This window comes from Zophobas morio, unplaced genomic scaffold, assembly GCF_036711695.1.
Source record: "Zophobas morio isolate AGI-343-1 ecotype UQ-CSIRO unplaced genomic scaffold, CSIRO_AGI_Zmor_V1 ptg000023l, whole genome shotgun sequence".
NCBI classification, from domain to species: Eukaryota; Metazoa; Arthropoda; class Insecta; order Coleoptera; family Tenebrionidae; genus Zophobas; species Zophobas morio.
The window spans coordinates 10292890-10316800 of record NW_026972128.1 but is presented as its reverse complement, the minus strand read 5'-3'; the positions used below and the strand labels follow the sequence as shown (position 1 = coordinate 10316800).

Genomic DNA, 23911 nt, shown 5'->3' with positions numbered 1-23911 from the left:
ATATTCGTTATGTTTGCTCTCCTATGTAAACCAACAATAACATCAGAAGCAATTTGATAATTGGAAGTTTTGTTTGAAGAGAAGTGGAGAGAAGTCGCTTATTGTTTAGCTTTACGCTATACTTTTTTAAAATAAAATAAAGTTTGTTTTTATAAAATCTCTATTTAATGAGTTAAAATCTTAACTCAAGCAAAAGCAACTTTTAATTAAAACATTGTAAAACACTTTGCCATTTTTACTTCCCGAGCATAAGCCTAGGAAGTATTGTAATTGAATTGAGTTCACGGGTGACTGGCTACTTTCATGTTTTTCGACGTTTCATGTCTCGGAAACTATCGCACTGATTATTGTCAAATTTTGTTTGTATGTTACGAATATCATGTCTATGGGCAATCCTAACTAAAATTCGTCTGCTTATCCCTACCAACAATGAAATGACGTCATCTCCAAATTTTACAATAGTAAATGTGATAAATTTTATAAAATAACACACTACTCCATTTGTTGGTTTATGAATCATTTCACTGAAACACTTTAAATTCGAGAAATCGAAAAATGAAAAAATGGGGAAACTAAAAATTTGAAGAATTCAGAAATTGAAGAATCGAAAAGCTAAAAGTTCGAAATATTAAAAAGTTGAGAAATCAAAAAATGGGAAAATAAAAAAATCGATTAATCGAAAAATTGAATATTTGAAAATTTAAAAATGTAAAAATTGAAACATTGAAAAATTGAAAAGTCGAAAACCTGAAAAATCGTAAAACTGACACATCAGAAAATTCAGAAATAAAAAAAGTCAAAAACTGAAACAGAAATAGAAATACCAAATTATGGAGAAGTCAAAAAATTGACAAATCGTAATACGCCAAAATCGAAAAATTGAAAAGTTAAAAATTGAGAAATTGAAAAATTTTAAATAAAAGAAAATTGCTAAATCGAAAAATTCAAACATCGAAATCTCGAAAAATTGAAAAACCGAAACCGAGCTGACAAAAATAGAAAGATGGAGAAATCGAAACATCAAACAACTGAAAGATCTAAAATTTCAAAATTCTAAGAACAGAAAAATTGAAATATCGAAGAACTGAAAATCGAAAAAACAAAAATTGAAAAAATTTAAAAATTAAACATCAAAAAGTTGAAAAATCGAGAAATCGAAACACCAAAAAAATCGAAAAGTCGAAAAATCCTAAAACTTGAGAAACGAAATATTGAAAAATCCCAAATCTAAAATGTCGAAAAACTAAAACACCGAAAAATAGGAATAATGATTAATAGAGAAATTGGAAAATTGAAAATTTAGAAACGCCAACAATTAAAAAAGCGAAAAATGAAAAAATCGAGAAATTAAAACTTTGAAAAAACGAGAAATTGTAGAATTAAAGAACTGAAAATTCGAAACATTAAAAAGTCGAGAAATCAAAAAATGGAAAAATCAAAAAATCGATTAATCGAGAAATTGAAAAATTGAAAATTTAGAAATGTAAAAAATTTTGAAAAGTCGAAAAACTGAAACACCGTAAAACTGTCACATCAGAAAATTGAGGAATGGAAAAATTTAAAAACTGAAACAGAGAAATAGAAATATCAAATAATTGATAAGTCGAAAAATCAAAAAACTGAGAAATAGGCCAAAATTGAAAAATGGAAACGTTAAAAACTGAGAAATCGAAAAATTTTAAAGAAAAAGAATCATCAGATCGAAACATCGAAAAATTGATAAATCTGAAATTTTTCGATCGCAATCTCGAAAAATTGAAAAATCGGAAAATCTAAAACCGAGCTGTCGAAAAATCGAAAGATCGAGAAATCGAAACATCAAAAAAATTAGAACTCGAAAATTTAAAAATTTGAAAAACTGAAAAATAGATATATCGAAGTACTGAAAATCGAAAAAACTGAAATTTTAAAAATTGAAAAATTAAAACATCAAAACTTTGAACAATTGAGAAATCGAAACATCAAAAAAAATCGAGAAATCGAAAAACTGAAGAATCTACAAATTGAAAAATCCCTAAACTGAAATATTGAAAAATTGAAAAATTTTAAAACTAAAACACCGAAAATACGAAAGCCGAGAAATCGAAAAGTCGAAAAATCAAACTCGCAAAGTGAAAGTTGAAAATCAACAATTTAAATAATCGAAACATTGTGAAGTCGAGAAATCGTAAAATGAGAAAATTAAAAAAATCGATTAATAGAGGAATTGAAAAATTGAACATTTTGAAATATAAATAATTGAAATATTAAAAAATCGAAAAACTGGAAAATCGAAAAATTGAAAAATCGTAAAACTGAAACAACAGAAAATTGAGAAATCGAAAAATGAAAAAATCGTGAAAATAAAAATTTGAAGAATCGAAAAATTGGAAAACAAAAAACTGAAAAATCCCAAAACTGAAAAATCCAGAAATCGAAAAACCTAAATCTAAAAATTGAGAAATCGAAATTTTTTTATACCTACAATTTTGAGTTATGAAATTGAGCACGGATTCATAAACCATATGTTTAGCACTGTGTTACTTTTTAACATTTAAATAATACTCCTATTTCCCATGCTTTCGACGAGTTTAAACGGTCTGCAAGATTTCAAAGCACTTGAATCTGCAATTTTAAAGTTAAATTTACAAAATTTTGATTTTTTTTCCAAAAATCTGCATGACCAAGGTAAAAACTCAACACTGATTCATAAACCACAAATGGAGTAGTGTGTAATATTTCGACTCTTCAATTTTTCAATTTTTCAATTGTTGACGTTTGTAAATTTTCAATTTCCCAATTTCTCCATTCACCTATTTTTTGATTTTCCCATTTTTCGATTTCTCGACTTTTTAATGTTCCGATTTTTCAATTTTTTGATTATTTAAGTTTTCGATTTTTCCACTTCCATATTTCATGTTCGATTTTTCCACTTTTCGATTTCTCGACTTTCCTATTTTTCGGTGTCAGTTTTAGAAATTTTCAATTTTTAGATATTTCAGTTTTGGGATTTTTCAATATTTAGATTCTTCAGTTTTTCGATTTTTCGACTTTCTGATTCTTTGATTGTGTAACTTTTTGATATTTTAATTTTTCAATTTTTAAAATTTTAGTTTTTTCGATTTTCAGTTCTTCGATATTTCTATTCCTCAGTTTTTCGAATTTTTAAATTTTAGATTTTTTTGTTTTTTGATATTTCGATTTCTCGATCTTTCGATTTTTCGACAGCTCGGTTTTCGATTTTTCAATTTTTCAATTTTTTGAGATTTCGATGCTTCAATTTTTCGATCGTTCAATTTCTCGATTTATCAATTTTTCGATGTGTCGATTTCTGGGTTTTTCGTTTTTTCTTTAACTTTTCGATTTTTCAGTTATTCGATTTTTAAATTTTAGATTTTTGAATGTTTCAGCTTTTAAATTTTTTGTTGTTTGGATTCCGATTTTTAATTTTCGATTGTCCGATTTGTTGATATTTCGCCTTTCCAGTTTTTCGATTTTTTGAAAAAAAAAATTTCCCGTTGATTATTATCTGCTTTGAATATATTTAATCTGGTTTTACGGGATTTGTTGGGTTGCACTTCAGGGGCGAGGGAAGTTCTGGCGAAATAATTTTTATTAGACAGATTGTCGTCAAGTTTTATATGTATATTAAGAATATAGTTTAGATGATGAAACGGTAAGTAAAATTTGTCACCAACGGTTTGATGACATGGCCTCAATCTTTTTTTTTTTAATAAACAGAATTTAATTTTTTTTTAGTAACGTATTTTAATCTTGTAGTTTATGAATCTGCCTTGAGTTTTCATCATTTTTAAAAATACCAGGAGAACGAGAGAAATTTACGAATATACTTTGCCCATTTTTATTTCTTCATAAAATAGATTTATCTATTTTGTAAATCGTTGAATGCATAAATACTTCAAATACTTTCCAAATTCTATATAAATAATTTTGTTTCTCAGAGTTGTGAGACCTCTATTCTGTTTAATTTGGTAACACGAAGGGAATTTTATAGCAATTTATTTCTTTCCATACAAACAACAGGGCAAAATATGTTCCTTTTATTACGAGGCATCCGTGAGCAAAATATTCGAAGTTTTGTAACTAACAAGTACTTCGACAAGCAAACTGATGAAAACAACTCTTGTAGTAAAGGTATTCTGTTGAGTACAGGCCTGAGGGGCTATATTGTATTACACAGAATCTAATCATATAGACACTGGATGAAAATGTTCATATGATTAAAGTTGTCTTTATAATAGGATTATAGGGAAACTATCTGGCTTTGTGTTGGAACAAATTTAGATTCTCTTGTAATTTGTTCATTATGCTAAAATTTAAAAACTCGGACATATCGGGAATAAAATTTTAATATCAAAAGTTCCAAAAAAACCAGTTTGGCGTATGGATTTCTAAACACCCTTTAGAAATGACCGACACTAAACTCATTTAATTTTAAAGATTGTGGAAAAATTGTTAGAAATTTTTAGATGCACGGCGTTTATTAAAATCTCATTATTACACATTTTATGAAAAATTTAATTTCAACTTTCTTGACTGTGTAAGCCTTCATGTGTTAGTAATTGGAGAAAAATTAAAAGTGGAAAGCAGCAGTTCAAATATAATTATCTACATGTCTACATTTTTTTCGACTTGGAAGTAACTGGATTTTGATTACAATACGACCTCGTTCCACATCTTGCATGAATCGAGAAAAAGAGTGAAAAAACTGATAATTTTTCATTCAAATCCGTACCCAACATTTCCTTTTAACAAAAGATAACAAGTTCTTTTTAAAATGTGTTGTTTGTATTTTATACACGGTGAAATAAAATGTTAACTGCGGAATGTTAAACACGATACGCCTCCCATAACGCCCTGAAGTTGACTTTTTACTTATTTGCATATCAGTGTTTATTACATCATGCCTTTACAGCGGGATACTGTTACATTTTACTCGGAAATAATTTGTGAAGCTCTTGCACACATTTGTGCTGTACAAAACAATACCTGATTTTAACTCGAACCGCAAACATTCTGGACAAACCGTAAATTTTTTATTGCTGTGAGCCTTTGTTTTAACAACCACGTTTTTAAAAGAATCTGGGTAAAATTCGAGAGCCTCTCCTTGTTTCTTAAAAACATCAATGCTTTGATTCTATCGGGTGCTCCTTTATTGGAACGAGCAGCTCACAGCTTGTGGTTTTAGGCAATTCGTTTTGGTGCGAAACTGATTAAAGTTAAGACACCAATTCGGTGAATTCTGGTTAAGGGTAACAGTGGTCTAACACACGAAGTTCGCATTTAATTATCGTGATATAATAATAATATGGGAAAATATGGTTGTTATAGGCGCATGGGGAATTAAGGTAATGGCTATGGCGTTAAGTAATTAAAGTCTACAAGCCTCTAACTGGTGTTTATTTACAGTCAAAAATTTCGCGTGGCTCACTAACTTGTATCTACGCAGACATAATTCAGCAATTTATTTAACACTTGTACGTACTAATTCAATTACAACATCCAGTTAAATAGTTTCGTAATGCCAGCTGTCGCCATATTTTATGGTACGGCGTGTAATAATGCAGGCGATATTTATTGTTTATGGATATTACAATTTCACTGCCAAACTGATGTGATCGAAAGACCAATAAACATTTTTTCGGTGAGCTTTATTGAGAATTCCGGTGTAATCGGGTCAGTTCAGTTTAGGATTTAATGTTTGTGTTAAATTCAGACTCGATTTTTGGAGGTGTAAACTTTATTTATGAAGGTGCAGAGATCGCTTGTGTTTTCTGGACGTATAGTCGTACGTTTTAACAAACTTAATAAAATATTTTTTGTTGAGGAATCATCTTTTATTTCTGGGATTATTACCTCCGGTCACCCCTCTGGATTCAACACTGCAAAAAATAATGTTTCATGGACGAATAGCGGATTTGTTCCGGTTTGTTACATTTAATGACACGAAATGAAATATGACAGTGTATATAACGTAAGATACAGAACAAAATTGTATATAGACAGATACATTGATTTTTATTGATATATGTAATCAAAATAAACATTAACAATACCAAAAATAAAAATTTCTGAAAAACTGTAAACGAGTTTAGTAGTGTTTCCTCCAAAAATGATTGTATCTGCAGACAATGTGGGCAAACCATGAATAAAAAAATTGTTCCAAAGTTGTTTTGGCAGAAATTTCTTCACACCAAAGTACCATGTCCAACATTTTCGAAAAACTATAAATTTATGTTGCGAATTTAAATTTTTGCCAGAATCCATATAAGTTGAAATAAAGACATGTATATAAGTTTGAAGTAAATGTAATGAAGCGTGCTACGCATATGTTTCAAATGAGTTTTTACTTTACATAATTTTGTGATGACGTCATCAATATTTTTGGAAAAATACGTATACCAACTTGAAGTGGTTAATAATAGTACTGTATTCCTAAAATTTTCTGGAAAAATGGATCCTGATTTAATCAATAAAATAAATTCACTCATTCATTAATTTTTTTGCTCTATGAGCAAATATAAAAAATATGAATTCGATAACAAATTACTCATCATATTCTGCACATTTTAGATAGAATTTAGTCGGCAAAATTTTGAGATGACGTCATCAAGTTTTTGGTGGGAACAAAGAGGTATATTAAAACGTCTGCAAGATTTCAAAATATTCCGTTTTGTAATTTCTGATTTACTCAATAAAATAAATTGACTGATTCATTAATTTTTTTGAGTCATATCTAAAAATATGAATGCAGTTGTCAATCACAAGTACAGACCGATCATAGATTTTAGATTTTTGGGCAAAATTTTGCGATGTCATTAATTTTTTGGTGTTAATAAAGAGATGCATTTTGATTAAAACGTTACCATGTTTACTATAATTTCAAAACGTCTGCAAGATTTCAAAATATTCAGTGTTGCAATTCTTGATTTAAATAATAAATTAAATCAATTATTATTTTTTTTGAGACACCCTGTATAAGCAAATTTAAAAAATATGTATTACTGCAGTGATAAATTACAATTATAGATTAATCATATTTTGCGCATTTAAGATTTATTTTAAGGATTTATTTGGTAAACTTTTTAGCTGACGTCATCAAGTTTTTGGAGGTGATAAGCAAATACATTTTGCTTTGAGAAGTAAAAAATTCTGTAAAGTTATTTAAGCAAAATTCCATCACCAATGCAATCCAAGAAATTCGAACATTTATAAAACTTAATTTTTCGAAATTTTATTCATTTTATGATAAACTTATAAGTTAAAAACATTGGTCTCACTCCTGAAGTACAATCAACTAACCTGTTTTTTTAGGAAAAAAATACCACTGTAAAAAAAATGATCAAAATTGATGACGTCATCAATTTTTGGGGGGGAATAAAGTGATATATTAAAACGTCGGGAAGATTTCAAAGTATTGAGTTTTATAATTTCTGATTTACTCAATAAAATAAAGTGACTGATTATTTTTTTTTTGAGTCATATATGTATAAGCAAATCTAAAAAACATAAATGCAGTGATTAATCACAAGTATAGAGTGATGATAGATTTTAGATTTTTCGCCAAAATTTTGAGACGTCATTAATTTTTTGGTGTTAATAGAGATACATTTTGATTAAAACGTTACCATGTGTACTATAATTTCAAAACGTCTGCAAGATTTCAAAGTATTCAGTGTTGCAATTCTTGATTTAAGCAATAAATTAAATCAATTATTTTTTTTTTGATACACCCTGTATATGCAAATCTAAAAAATATTACTACAATGATAAATTACAATTATAGATTCATCATATTTTGCGCATTTAAGATTTATTTTTGTACGACCATTGCTTTTTCGACCATTTACCGTACATGTTTCCATAGCAGTAAGTTCAGTTTACGGGTTGCTACGACTAACAACCAAGAGACGAACGGTAAGCAAATTACTTACTGTTCAGCTGAACGGTAAGTAATCACGCATTCAAGATTTTTTTAATTTTAAATTCCATGCTTCTTCGATTTCGATATTTTCGCTTTCAGAATCACTCATGATTGATATTTTAAGCAAATAAATCACTCACTAATAGTCGCGGAAAGAAAATTAACTCGAAATCAAGCCAGATCAAATCTAAATCGACAGCGGTCAAAATGGAAACTGATTTTTAAAATTGTTGTTTATATTAATCGAAACCATAGTAACAAATTTTAAATAAAAAAAAAGACCTTGTTGATGTTTGATATAAATTCTTTCAATTTATGAATTTGATAAAAAGACGCAAATCTTTTGATGGTCGTACAAAAAATAGTATAAGCATCACGAACGTTAAGGGGGTTTACTGGTCTCAGACAAATTGGAGACGTCGCTTCGCTCCGTCTCCAAACTTTTGTCTTCGACCAGTAAACACCCCTTACCGTTCTTAATACTTAATATACTATTATAAGGATTTATTTAGTAAAATTTTGAGATGACGCCATCAAGTTTTTGGAGATGATAAGCAAATACATTTTGCTTTGAGAAGTAAAAAAATCTGTAAAGTTATTTAAGCAAAATTCCATCACCAACTCCAAGAAATTCGAAAATTTATAAAACTTAATTTTTCCAAATTTTATTCATTTTATGATAAGCTCCTATAAGTTAAAAACATTCGTCTTACTCCTGAAGTACAATCAACTAACCTGTTTTTTAGGAAAAAAATACCACTGTAATAAAAAAAATTGATCGATACTTGTTTCGACAGAACTTCCCTCGCTCCTGAAGTACAATGAAACATATCCAACATTTTCGAGTTGAGTTTTTTCTTTACACAACTTTGCGATGACGTCATCAACATTTTTGCATGGACACGTATATCAACTTGGATTGGTGCAGGTAATACTAAAAATAACAGTTTTGTATTCCCAAAATTTTCTGGGAAAATGGAGTGAGCCGTTGCTGATTTAATCAATGAAATTGACACATTAATTAATTTTTTTAAGCCACTTGTTTAAGCAAATCTAAAAAATTAGGCGAAGGTTATTTCTACAGAACTTCCCTCGCTCCAGAATGGTAAATAACACCCCTCAATTCCTGCGCCTCGAGGGTGTAAATTCCAAGGGGACACGGTCTGAACAAATGCGGACAATATGAATTATATTTAATGACGTCATCAATTTTTTGGGGTTGATCCACAGATACATTTTGATTAAAAAGTTTGCTTACAATAACGTCTGCAAGATTTCAAAGTATTCAGTTTTGCAATTCTTGATTTAATGAATAAAATAAACTGACTGATTGATTAATTTTTTTAGTTACCCTGTATAAGAAAATCTAAAAAATATGAATACAATGATAAATTATAAGTATAGACTGATCATATTTTGCACATTTAAGCAATATTTTGAGGTGACCTGATAAATTTTTTTTTAGGGGCGCTGAGCAAATACATTTTGATCAAAAATTCATCATGATTATGATAACTTTAAAACATCTCCACGATTTCAAACCAATCGGTTTTGTAATTCGTGATTAAATCAACAAAATAAATTCACGCAATCATTAATTTTTTTGAACTCACCCTGTATATGCAAATCCAGAAAATATTGAAGGAATGTTAAATCACAAGTACAGACTCATTACATTTTATACAAATTAGATAGGATTTATTCGGCGAAATTGTGAACTGACGTCGTCAATTTTTTGGAGGAGCTAAGTAAATATATTTTGATTAAAAATTTATCATGCTTATCAAAACATTAAATCATCTGCAAAATTTCAAAGCAATCGGTTTTGCAGATTCAAAATTAAATTGCAAAATGTTGTTTTATAATTTTGATTTTTTTCCAAAAAGCTGGATGTTTTGGGTAAAAACACGACGTCATAAACTACATGTGTAGGACTACGTTATTTTATGCAATTTAAAACCCTTTTACTAGGTACAATTTTGAAGTAACGTCATCACATAATTGGTGGGGAGGATTATTCAAATTTTGGTTAGCATTTCACCATTTACATGATATAAAAATAAAATTTGATAACAATCGGCTCAGTACTTTCGGAGATTATCTGTATAATAAAAATCCGGGACGGGCGGACAGACAACTGAACAGACGGACAGACGGGCGGACGGAAACGGGACTCGATTACAATACTTCCTTCGCTTACGCTCGGGAAGTAAAAATTGGTCCATCAAGATTTCGAACCCATGACCTTTGCGTTATTAATTATTACTATAAAATGTTGTATAAATTTTTGATTTTTTTTGCATAAATCTGAATACTGTAAAACTCACGGCGGATTCATAAACCACAAGAGTACATTATTTTATAAAATTTAAGTAGAATTTGCCACGCAAAATTTTGAGAACGTAATTCGTAAAACATACGCATAAAATTCTGGTGATTTCGGAGTTTATTATCTATCTAAAAATAAACAAAACATGAACGGAAACGAAAGATCTATTTTTTCGTGCTCAAGTGGCCATCAATTTTTTGGATCCGGAAAAAGAAATTTTAGTTAGAGTTTTCGCATGTTCAACCAGTATCTTAGAGCATACGGTTTAGTAGTTTCGGAGATAGCCTATCATTCTAACAAAATCACCAACGACACATAGATAGAGTCAAAAGGGAAACTTGTGTTTTCATATTTCATCAGCTATGGAACGTATAAAGAACCTAAAATTGAATTTTCGTCGAAAGTTTCGTATGCTTATAAATTGATATTTGATGTGTGGCAGATCGGCTTAAAAAATCGTAAATTTTACAAGTCTCGTTGCATGACGATAGCATTTTATAGGATCGATGGAATGTAATGAACACAAATAACTCGAAAAGGGTTTCTGGCATTTATTATTCGAGGGTGGCGCGACAAATAATACTAACTAATGTATGATTACTAACAAATTAAAGCAAATATAATGTAATAAAATGAAAAAATTTAAACAAAATCTATAAGATGGTACTCATCCACACTCATCGAAAGTTGAAATTTCACACATAAAAATAATTCTAGAGGGATAGAACTGCACGTACAACGTTAGTGTATAATCTAGTTATTATCTAAACTTGCAACATAAATTAAATATTTAGATTCGCAAACATAATGAGCCGTGTGGGAGGGCCAAAGAACAATAGTTAATGCCCTCTGAAATCCGAGTTGTTTTCTGAAAATAAATTTATATAACAGTTCCAAACCTGCTTACTAATTCACAGCGTTTATAGTTTTAACTAACAGCAATATGAGACAAAGTTTCAGAGTACAATCAAGATAACCAAGTTAATTTTGTTTCTGCAACGATAGGGTGAAATTGTCATAATAAAAGACAGCACTTCTTATCTCTAAAAAGCACTGACGAATCTCTAAATATTTATCTCTTTTTATTTTAGGACAATAATAATCGCACAGTTGATTTACTTTGCAATAGAATTAATACCCAAGCGAACATTTTCTAAGAATATCTAGGTGTAAAGTTTTCTCCTTCAGTTCCACTTTCAACCACTCCAATTTGAATCGATTACATCCGCAAAATATCGGTCGACAGAATCTCCGTGTTGAATATAGCAGAATTTGCATTTATTATTCATGAAGTCGAAAAAAGAAAAAATAGTTTGTGTACCTCACATCTGACTATTTCAATATTTTGTTGTTGTTACATAATCGAACACTGTCAAACTTAAACACTAACTTGGAACTTTCGAATATCTGCTGTTAATTAATTGCCTCTGGAGCGTCATTTTAAATTAAAATAACTACATGAATCGAGCCTAAAAAATAATAAATCATGAAAGAAAGATCGTTTCCTGATACAATTTATCACGGTGTGGGGTATAAAACGTAGGCTGCGAAATTAGGATGGCGACAGTTTGGTTGATCAAATTATTGTAATTTAGGTTTCCGGTCAAATACTTATCAGTATCGATTATGACGGAAACTTTTTTCATTTGTTATTTTCAATTTTATGAATGATACGTTGTGTGAAAAACAGGACGACGATAATTGAAACATTTAAAGTGGAAACCACACATGTCCAGTTTTTTCACATTTTTAGGCTTTGATACCAGTTTTACAGATACGGTAATTTCGACACAGTTTTAATTAAGTCTGATAAAAACTTGATATCATGTACACCCAAGTCTTTATTTTATTTTTTCGTATTTATCCTTATTTAGTATTATTTCATTCATTGACATATTTCAAATATATGCTTGAAAAATATTCAAACCTGCAAGTGTTTTTCAAATCAGCTTATAGAAAGATCCACCATGGAAGAAAATCGTTAATTTTATTGAATCTTTCAAGTACCAAGGAGTTACAAAAAGTTTGCGAAGGACTTAGATTGTATACAAACTAGTTTCTTTTATTTGAAATAATTAATTAATTGGAAACTTAAATATCTACTTTAAAACCAATGCTTTCAAAACTTTCAAACAACTTTTAATAACATTTGACCCTTTGGAAATATGAGATAAATTTCGAGTTTTCCATTTTTCGCTCCCGAACTTGCAAACTCACTTTTTCTGTTTGTTAATTTTATCACAGTTTTCTATTCTCTTCATAGTTTTGTTTGCTCTGATTTTCACGGAAATTAACATAATGTATGAGTTAAGGATTCACAAGCAAGCAGACAGGCAAAGTACGATGGAAACGCTATACAAAACTTTTTCTTTGATTGTTGTTATAATGGTGTTTCTTGCATGATTTTCCTTCATTCTTTTATTTTAGAGGAAGCAGATTCATAAAATAAAAATACATGGCTCGTGTTTTTTTAAGGATACAAAATCTGTTTCAATATATTTTATTTTTTGCATATTATATATTCAGTAGTACTTACGCCAAAGATTCTTTTACCTTCTTAAGAAAAAAACAATAGGCGTTCCCAAGATTGTCTCAAAAATAGAACACCAGTGGTCCCCAAAACGTAAGCAAAGGAAGTTGAGTAATAGCGTCCATACAGCCACTGGCTTCTTGATAATCTATCCGTCGATACAAATATTTATCAAACAGATAATTTCCGAAACTACAGGACTGATTGTTATCAAATTTTATGCTATCTGCTTTTACCCAATTTATTATTAATAATTAATAATTAATAGTAATTACTAATAATGCGTAGATAGATTTTGCAATTAAGCAATAGAATTTTGGTTCCCCCGCACTTTAAACTTTAATGGTCAGCGATTATCTGGGCAAAATTTCTAATGTCTATTGCTCGGATTTGTGAATTATGAACAAATTTGCTTAGGTGCGTGCCATTAGCCAGCTTCCCTCTACCACTAACCACTTACAAACTTGCAACCCAACACTTAACGCAGCAATAGAATAATTAATTAAAATTTCCATGTTTGGATTTTACGAGTTAATCAACTAATCTTCAAAGCTGATATTCGATGGTTGTTACCTTCCGAACTAATCTAAGAACCTTCGTATGAAATGCGTCAATCGAGTTGAGTTAATGATTACAAAAATAATGCACTGGTTGAATTTCAAATCTTTTGAACCACATTTTGTCTAACGATTTTAAGTCAAGTTCTTTATAGTGAAAGCGAACTGTTTACCACATTTCTGTGTGTACTATTACGTTTACGTGCGGGATCCAGGCTAAAACTCCGTTAACTGTTTAAGTGGTCCTTTATGGACCACAGAATTATAAATGAGGTGTCATCGAAATATAGGGGTAATTACCATTAAATGCGTATTTGTTTGCAGAAATGGGGCCGTTAATAAAGATCGGTAATCCTTATGGAGCATTTCACTCTCAAAGGAAATCCCCTTATTGATTAACAAAGTTATCTATTCTCTTTGAGACAATGATAAATGAGAAATAACAATGTATTGCAAACGACTGGATCTCCCTAAGACCACTTACCGCAAATGAGCTATTCATTCAAAGTTAAGCGTGTAACACAGTAAATGTTTCTGCGTTACATTATAATTAAAAAAGAACATTTGATCATTTAATTTACATACATTTGCACTGCGAATTCAATTATGAATGTTAGCATATTTAATAAAATTACCACCACGGCAATTTTGCGGAATATGTCTGAAGTATCAGGAAACAAGGGAACAATATACCACGCTGTATTTGCGGACAATTTAGTTCCAGACTTCTGCCACATATTTTTGAGGGTGATTTCTTATTGTTTGCAAGAAAACTTCAAGATCGAGGTGTGTGAAAACTTACTATTTGTAACAATGTTTGTGATATGTGAAATTCTTGATAGTGAGAGAAGTTTACAAAAGGGTTCGCGAATTTCACAATGTATCGTTCATTTTTATAGACAAATATCAAAATATGAAACGCTGCATTGCTGCACAATAAGAACATGCAGTCAAGAGATGAACGTCCTCAAGATGGCGTCAGAAACAGGACAATTTTTGTTAAAGTACGTTATTATGTTATGTGTAAGACGCTTTACTTTTAAACATCAACGTCTTATTAACCTAATATTCTTGGAAGAAGTTACCAATATCTAAGATTTCTCATATGAATACAAAAGTAATGAAAGACGGTTTCAAAAAATACTAATTTTAATACCAATATTACTTATGTTTTCAATGATGTCTTTTTGGTTTTAATATTAAGTATGTTTCGCCTGAAATAATTTTAGCATATCGCAAATACTACCCACCTTACAGCCAACTCCTACATTTGTGTAAAAGCAACGAGAGCTTTTGATTTAACTTGTCTTAATTGTTAATGAGCGCTCTGGAGTAAAAAAATAAAGTCGCACATTAAATTTTGACTGATTATTTTAAGTTTTGATTTTACTTAATTAGGATTTGTATTTGGACGACCATATTATGACTCCGCGACCAAAATGTAATTATAGATCGTTTTACTTATGTGAAATCTACGGAAACCCTCTGTCTCTTTAGTTTCTCTCCATTTCTAATCAATTATTTATAAGGACTGTAAAGCTAATTAAATGTGAATGTTCTAAAATTTACTTACGTATTCACATTCGTAAAATCGTTGAATAAGTGGTTCGGCAAATTTATTATCGTTTGTAATTAATGTGGACTGTATGATTTATACTAACAATAAATTTCCTAGGTGATGATTCCTGTAGAGTTCTTAATTGCGTATTGAAAAGAACGAATCTTTCGGAATTTAAAATTATATTTGTTGTGGTACTGCTATTTGTAAAAAGGTATTCCACGAGTATACAATTTATTATACGCCAACGTATCTCCTGCCAACTTAAAATTAGTAAGTAACGCAAAATTTGCAATTTAAGTGGATTATCTACAGTGGAATAAATAACAGTTCTAAATTAATGTGTCTCTCTTCTGAATCGACTCCAAGAAACTCTCTATTTTTGTATAAAAATTTCCAAGTATGGCGTCACCGTTCTTATGGGGATGTTAACTTAAATGAAAATCTTTACTTCTGGTACAATAATTCGAATGTACCTGTGTCATTTTTAGTTTTTCCGAGCAAAATTAAAAAAAGTTCTAGGTTCCTCCTATACAATTCTTGTGTAAATTTTTACAGAATATGTTTCTAACAACAATCAACTCAAAATACTTACGTAATTGCAGTAGTCTTTGGATGATCAATTTTAGGACTGTCGATATTCCCATTTTATATAAACGATCACTTATCTGGATTTGGACGAAATTCTACTGTTACGTTAGATTAAAGATAATAAATTTAGGATCATGCGACACAATCCAGCCAATTGTTTCGATTTAAAAATTTTTTAAGCAGAAGAAGCAAAACCCTGTAAAACCCTGCAAAGAGATATAAAGCTCCAATAAAGCGTAAATGACAAGAGAAATTATTACACTGTCCTAACCTGATGATTTACGTAAAACTTTATCAAAAATACAGAGAACGCAAAAAAGAATAACATAACCTTTAATAAATTTTCCACACAATAATTAGTCCATTAAAATACGTAAAATCAAAATTCGCAAACAGTGTAATAACAGATTAATGAATGTTTACACATGTAGTGATACCTATTCATCGTTAAAATACTCCATCAGTTATTATCCGTGAAATTTTGTTTATTCTGTGCTTATTTCTGCCGTTGATGGAAACCAGTTCGCAAAATTTTTAAACAGAAACATTAATAACAGTGTTCTGCTTTTTCTAACATAAGTTTCCATTACTGACAGACTTTCATGAATAATACGGCATTCGCACCAGTTTTCGACATAAAGTCGGTTTGTATCAGATTGATTGCCTACCCTGAAAAAAGAAAAATACATTTTTAAAACTGTTCGTTATGTTGGCGGTACGTGGGTAGATTTTTACTGTAAACAAATATTTTCAATGTTGTGTAACATAATTGTCAACCAGACAAAATATATAGCATAAAATGAGCTGAACTTTTAACGTTGTCTGACCTATTTACTTAAGTTTTTTGTCATACTTGTATCGACTGCTGGCAGTAAAGCAAAACTCCACCACACATTATCTGAAAACTTTAATTTTCAAGAGTGTTTGTGATGCTGCAACTTGTCATGCTGCAACAGTTTTAAAACACCTATGTATTACAAGTACGCTTTCAATATGAGTAAATTTCTTGTAATCTCCAGTATCTTAGAATGAAAATTTTCCACAGCAATTTAAAAGGATTTGCTACTCTATTTATGCCGCAATTAGTGCAAACTACGCTTCACCACGCAGCTTAATTTGAAGTCCGAACGTAGAACATTTCTCATTAAAGTCAGACTCAGAAATTCATTTCTTCTGAATGAAATTTTTTACGTTTACGTGATACCTGCGCGTACACGAATGTAAATAGGTCAGAATACAATAAATGCCTACGATAATGTTTTTATTTATATCTGGAAGTCATAAAAATGCCTAAAACCCATCAGTAAACAAAAATAAGAGGCCGGAAAAGTTTTATTTTTTCCGTGAACTTTGCAAGGCTGTGGAAAATAGCTTTATTTACGTGCCGACGAAAAACTTCGTTGAAAACTTCCAATACACAAATCTGTTTGTCAGTATCAGGCTGAAATGTAATCGACAAGCTGGTATAAAGTTAATTAACAAGAACCGAGGGGTAGCAAGAACCTGCTCTTTCTGGTAAATTGTTTCATTTACGCTGTTTTTAACGGTATGATCTGCATACAAATTGTCAGATTATCCTACTTAATGCCCCCGGTAGCTTAGATTTGAAAAAAATATTTACAGAGCGAAATATACCGTCTCCTAGCAAATCATCTTTATTAAGGATCGATAGGTTAATATAGTATGAATGGAATTCGTTATCAGTAATACATTTTTTTTTCTATTATATATCTAAACCGGGATGGAATGCTGAAGACTTATTTATAATTCATATCACGACAGAAGTATCATCAGAACCCATTCGTGCCAAACTTGAAGCCGCCAAACTGCCAAGATTATAACACGATGTTTGTAATTGCGAATTTGCATGGCAGACTGAAGGTGCCAACCTTACTAACTTAATAAAGATTGCAGAAAATGTGTTTAATTCGTAGGAACTAAACAATGAAACAAGGGGCCGTTTCCACTGCAGAATTAGTAGATTTGCCGCCGTATTAACTTTACGATCTACCGTTAACAGCCAGGAAACTGAAAACGACAAGAACGGAAAGGTTTTTAATATGGCACATAATTCAACTAGTTTTCAGCTAATAGCCTTCGTTGTTATTTCGGTGTACAAGTCTTTAGTGAGGTGAAAGTGATTATTATGAATTGCGCGGAGTTTCAGAATGTTTCTGGCAAAATTATTTTATCCAAAAAACATTTCCAAACAATGTTCCACATAATTGAATAAATGATATAAAAACATGTTGGTGGATTAATTTACAAGCTAATAAAAAACAAAAGCAAACAATTAAAATCTACTTTACTAATAATAACTTAGTGTATTTATTATTACCTAAACCTGAAAGGAGTTTAAAGAATGGTTTCAAAAGACATCATTTTATTTGTAGCATCATGAGGTGTCATCAAAATAATTGATCGAGTTACAATCAGTTCTATTGTAATTAATCGTTCTTGCATTAACGAATACTAACATACCGTGACACGTTACACTATAGTTGAATTATTACATAGTCTGATGACAATATGATGCCTATAATACATACATTTCAGGTGAATAACTGAATTTCACAAATAAATGTACAATCAGATATATTTGTTTGACAGGATGTAATTGTCAACAGTACCTAAAATTTTGCCCTCTCTTATCACAGGAAACACTTAAGGGTGGCAGGCACGTTAACAAAATTTTGCTTCAAAAACTGAGCGTGGTAGAATTATGTGTTTGATGTGTGCCGCCTTTGTTGGAGAATGAGCACTGAGCAGGCATGGCTTGAATGGAATTAGTTAAAATTAATTATCTAATCTTAAATTTAGAGTGCACATGTAGCATTAATCAAATTATTTCATTTTAACTTTCTCTTACTGAGTAAAATTTGCAGCGCTCAACAACTGCTCTGATAAATAGGTTAACTTTGAACGGGTGGAAATTAAAATGAAATTACGTGCAGCATTCTGAAAAATTGCAATGAGCATTTCCAAAGCTGCGTTTAAATTAGTTTCTAAGTTTTTAACAGCAAATTGAACATTTAATCACATGGAATTCAAAATAACCGAATTTGTACAAAATATGGGACAAAGTTTCTCGGTTCCATTTCATTATCTTGTCTATTTACGCCTATGTTAAATGTAGTAATTTCTGCAATATCAAGCTTGTAAGATATCCACTTATTAGCTTTAATTTTATCTAAATTTACAAACTGCTAACTTTTATCGCATAAAGTTTAACAGGATATGCGTGCCAAGAAACGCTACGTTATTCAAATTTTAATCTTAATTAGGATGTTGCGCATATATTTAAGAATTCAATTTTAAAATATTAGTAAAACACCTAAAAAAGTTGCACTAAAATAAATTTCTTAAGCAGAGAACGACTATAAATTTCTACAAAGTACAAAACGACACTATAATAATCATTTTACCATTCAAGAAATTAGCCGAAGGTTATTTTGACAGAGCTTGTCTCACCTTTAAAGCATAATCCAATAAATCCAGCTCTTTAAAAAAATGATGAAATTTGATTTTACGATTTCCGTTGTCGAAATAACCCCGGTAAAATAAAAACCAGCGGCATAAATAACACCCCGCAGCCCCGGCGCCGTACGCACAATGTAAAATATAATTAAAGCACTTAACTAACGGGATAACATGTCCTTCAGCACTAGATAATAGCATTCTGAAACTCAAGTGTTTAGTTATGTATTTGCACATTTTTTACAGATATGAAATTTAATTACACACAATTGTATATTGGTGCAGGACTCTGTTAAAAAAAAAGATTCCTATTTAAAAAAATATGTATGAATGGCGTTATAAAATGTTCAATTTATGTAACAACAATTTATGCATTTATCAATTCCTATCGAGCTTTATGGATTTTATACAGACAAACATACGGCACTGTAATTTGGGTTTACTCTGTTCTAGAAATTTTATAATTGGAAATTAAGGCACTACTTTTCTAAATATAAATATGAATAACTGATCGTAGTTGCAATGATAATTATTTTTATATAAAAAAATAAACTTTATTTAAAGCTTGACTTGATGAGACGGAATTAAATAATTCGGACTACATTTGGAACAATTATCATTAAATAAAAAACACAGATACATACAAAGAGGCCAAGATCGTTATCGGAATCACCGCCATACAAAGAGGCGGTTTAACGGAGCATAATAGAAGGGCCGCAGATAAGAAAATAACAGAAATTACGCAATTTGTTTCGCAAACAACACGTTAGGCGCACCCGCGACGTGGAATAAATTTTTGACATAAATGTCAAAAAAATCAGTATCACACAGATAAGTGCGGTATTGTGTGCCTAGTGCACGAAATGGCAAACGTCAAGCTTAATAGGACTTTAACTATTTAACAAATCTAATGTGCTTCTATAAAATCGACAGCTTGTATAATTATAACACAAATTTAAGCAATGACACCAAATTAAGGAACACCTAACCTTCTGAAACACCTACACACCTTTAAAAATTTTAAACCCACATGAAAATATAGTATAAAAATAAGCATCAAGAGTATTTTTAAGACTGATTTTTCGTAATAATAAAATTACGAATTGGTTATGTATCATACGACATTTAACCTTTTTTCTGTTTGGAAAATTTATTATTTTTTTTATACTATTATACGTATCATAGAACCGAAAACAATATTAAATTCTTATTTTCGACCGTGGGCGTTTAATAAGAAAGAGAAAATTAGGAAACCTCTCTCTTATAACACGAGAGGTTGAATTCAAGACATGAATTTACTTTTGCTATGAACATATTTAGTTAAGATGAGCGACATCACATTAACATAATTTAGGATCCACCTTGCTTTAAGCTAATCAAATATGCGCAGGTTGTTTCTGCATTTTTTATTAAAACGTTCATAACTTTATTACCTTAGTTTTTGTATTGATTCAAACCCAAATCAGCTATTATTAAATCTTTACTATTATCGATCATTTATTTCAGAAGCCACGCTCTTGAATATATTAACATATTTTATGTAAACGTTTGCTCTAATTTGATAGTGGTTATACATTCAACAATTTCTGGCAAAAAATTATAGTCGTCTTATCACTACAACGGCAGCTTACGTCGAATGCAGAGAGAGTGTTACGCGCTAATGCATTTTCTATGGATAAAGCACTCCCATGTAAATTTATAATCGTGTCATTTTACGAGCATTCCCAAGTGAGTTTATGTTGTGTTTTATCGACTGAAACTAACATTTTTCTCGCGAAAATATTCAACAATAGGAAAATGTGACGAAAAGCTCGACTTGCAGCATTTTAAAATTACAAACAAGTTTAAAGTGAATGCGGACCCAATTAGTTCGAGTTCTTTGAAAGTTGAGGCGCGCTTCGTCATTCATTCGAAAACTCTAATAATAAAGACCACTTACTTCGATAGTCCTCTGCTGCCCCGAGCCTTTAATCCGGTGTTCCGGTGAGGGTCCCAAGTTTTTCGTGTCGATATGCACATTGGTCTGCATCTCTGCACTCCTACGTGTAACAGGTCTAAGAACAATACCATCGGATCACTGTTGCTGGCATCGTTTCGGAAAGCTTTCAACTACACTACTGAAAGTAAAGCTCCCAGAGATGTGCGCAGCTCGGCCGTTTTCGTAGACTTTCGTTTCGAAACTGGTATTTCGTGATAACATGCAGTTTATTTTTTTCATTGAGGATCATTGCCGTTTTGAGCTAACGCAGGCGGTGATTCTTAACAATGCCGCACCGGAAGCTAATGCATCCTTTGAGAGAACTTACCGACCGGAAACGCTTTCAAAACAATTGAATTTATGAGAGACGCTCCGCGTAAGAACGACTTGAAGCCAACTTGCCGCGGACACAAACTGCTGTCGGCACTGCATTAATTCGTAGTTCTTTTAAATGCTGTCGGATTGGTGGTGGTTAGTCATTTTTCACGTTGTTGTGTTGAAATATAGGTGCTTTTTGCGTGATCCTGAATGCAGCCTGAAAAATGGTTGATGCGATTCAGCTTTTAGCGGCAAAACTTACAGATAGCAAGTTTTTATGTGATATGGGACTTTATATATAATGCTTCAAAATATTTTGCTAAGTGTTTTATGATGGCAGCAATGTGGTTTTGATAAATTTATTTGAAGTGCTTTTTGCCCGGCGCCTCCACCATTTTTCGTAACTGAAAGATGCTTGAAGCGGTGCAGCTTTTTAGGAAAAATTTACATTTTACTGTTATTATGAGAAGAAGAAAGTAAGTGCTAAAAACGAAACAAAGCGAAGAATACATAACATTAATTCAACATTGTTTATTACTAACGCAATTTTTTAATTTCATTTACTATTAGTTGTAGAACACTAAATTCATACCCCCGAATCCGAGCCGGCGAGTCAAGCTTTCCTTGGGCGGTAATTTTCCGAGCTGACGTTGCATTAACCCTAACCCTCCTAAGACCGTAAATCCTATTTTATCTTGTGCTAGGTATTGCCAAGTTGTTTAGTTTATTCCGTGTTCATTTACTAGTACTAATCGTTTGTTATTTCGCATGTTTTCTAAAAAATACAAATTTAAATGTACAAAAATAAAAACTAAAAACTATCTTGACGAATGACAAACTACATGGCTAGTAAAATACGAAAATTTCCTGTATTAAACGGATGAATTGGGATATACTGAATTAATTGCAATGAAATTTTAATTGCTTCTTAAACTTAGTGTGAAGATCGGGGTCAACTACAATTAATAACCTATACGCCTGTTCCAGAAATGTCGAACGTCCGTATTTCAAGAAATGAGCTTTACTAGTCTATCGTATAGCAAGAGACACACTTCATAAGCAGATACTTCGATTTATCACAAAAGCTGTGTAAATGGTGTATTTTTAAAATGTTGTCAAGACATTAACTTTGATTTAGAGATCACAAAACATTAACTAAATTTTATTCACCCCTTGCGAAAATTTGATAACGTCTTCTCAGAAAAATATACAATGCTTATTAAAATTCATGTGTGCTATGAGATACGGTGTTACTTCGAATTTATTTTTCTTATGTTATGTTCTTTAGAATTGTTAACACTGATTAAAAAATTAATGCATGTTAATATCTTTTGTATAGAAAAAAAGTGCAAGATAATAATATTACTATTAATGTTACATTGTAGGTATCCAAATTAAGATATGTATTTGAGTTATCAAAAAACGATATTATTTCATTATTAAACAAATGTACAATTTTTTGTTCTCTTTCTTATTCGTTAAGTATTTCTGTATTTAAATTGATAGTTACTGCGATTTTTTACTTTCTTAACAGACATAACGACATATTAGAAGAATGAGAATTTTTTGTTCTCTTTCTTATTCGTTAAGTATTTCTGTATTTAAATTGATAGTTACTGTGATTTTTTACTTTCTTAAAAGACATAACGACATATTAGAAGAATGAGAACAAAAATTGATCGATATTTGAAAAGTATAAAGTTATAGAAATTTTTATAAACAACTCTGTATATTAAAATTTGATTTAATTCATACCACAACAAAGCGCATACCTTTTTATTCTTCCACAAAATATTATAAGACAGATTTTAAAAACAACCCTATTGCGATTTCTTTTGTGACAAAAAATTTCAAGAAAATTGGAATAACGCGGCAACGTCGCGTCCGAGTTTCAAAATTAGATAAAATACTAAGTTGTGTGTTACGCCTTAAAAATAGAACACTTAAAAATAATTTTAGAGTATAGTCCTGAAAGAACCATACAACTTCGGGCTTTGACTTTTTTCCATCTTTAATAATAATGGGATATCATAGACAGCGCGCGACTAAGCGCGCGGTCTTCGATATTTCATTAATTAATATTAGAGATAGAAAAAAATTAAAATTGTTCTCTACTATACAGAGTAATTTGTTGTTGAGACATAGCCAACAACTTTATTTACTTATTTATTTATTTAGTTTTTTACTTTCCGAGCGTAAGCTAAGAAAGTATAGTAATCAAGTCCATCGGACGATTCGAAACTTATATATTTTTTCGACGTTTCATGACTTCTAGAGTACGAAAAAAATAGTTTCCCGTTTCCGTCTGTCTGTCTGTCTGTTGTCTGTATCATTTTTATATTAGACACTTAATCTCCGAAATTGTTGGAGCGATTGTTGTCACATTTTGTATGTATATTAGAAATATCATATAGATGATTAAATGCTAACTGAAATTTTGCTAATCATGCCCACCAACAATTTGATGACGCCATTTCAAAGAATTATATGTTTATTTGATCTAACTTTAGTACAAGACGGTCCTATAAGTGTGGTATACGAATCCGCTTTGAGTTTTTCCCTAACCGTCCAAATTTTTGCAAAAACGTAATGCACGGTATAATAACAGTTTACTATTAGCGTAAGGCATCTCGGTGATGGTTACGAGTC

At 30.7% G+C, this 23911-nt stretch overlaps 1 protein-coding gene across 1 annotated transcript in view; it reads right to left on the bottom strand.

Annotated features, from left to right (window-relative positions):
- LOC135134683 (uncharacterized protein) overlaps positions 1-21065 on the bottom strand; it is a 120419-nt gene extending 99354 nt beyond the window's left edge. Inside the window, exon 1 of the mRNA XM_064063443.1 lies at positions 20906-21065. Coding sequence (XP_063919513.1) covers positions 20906-20995 — 90 coding nt within the window. The 5' untranslated portion in view covers positions 20996-21065. The remainder of the gene's footprint in view (positions 1-20905) is intronic.
- Positions 21066-23911: the final 2846 nt, after the last annotated feature.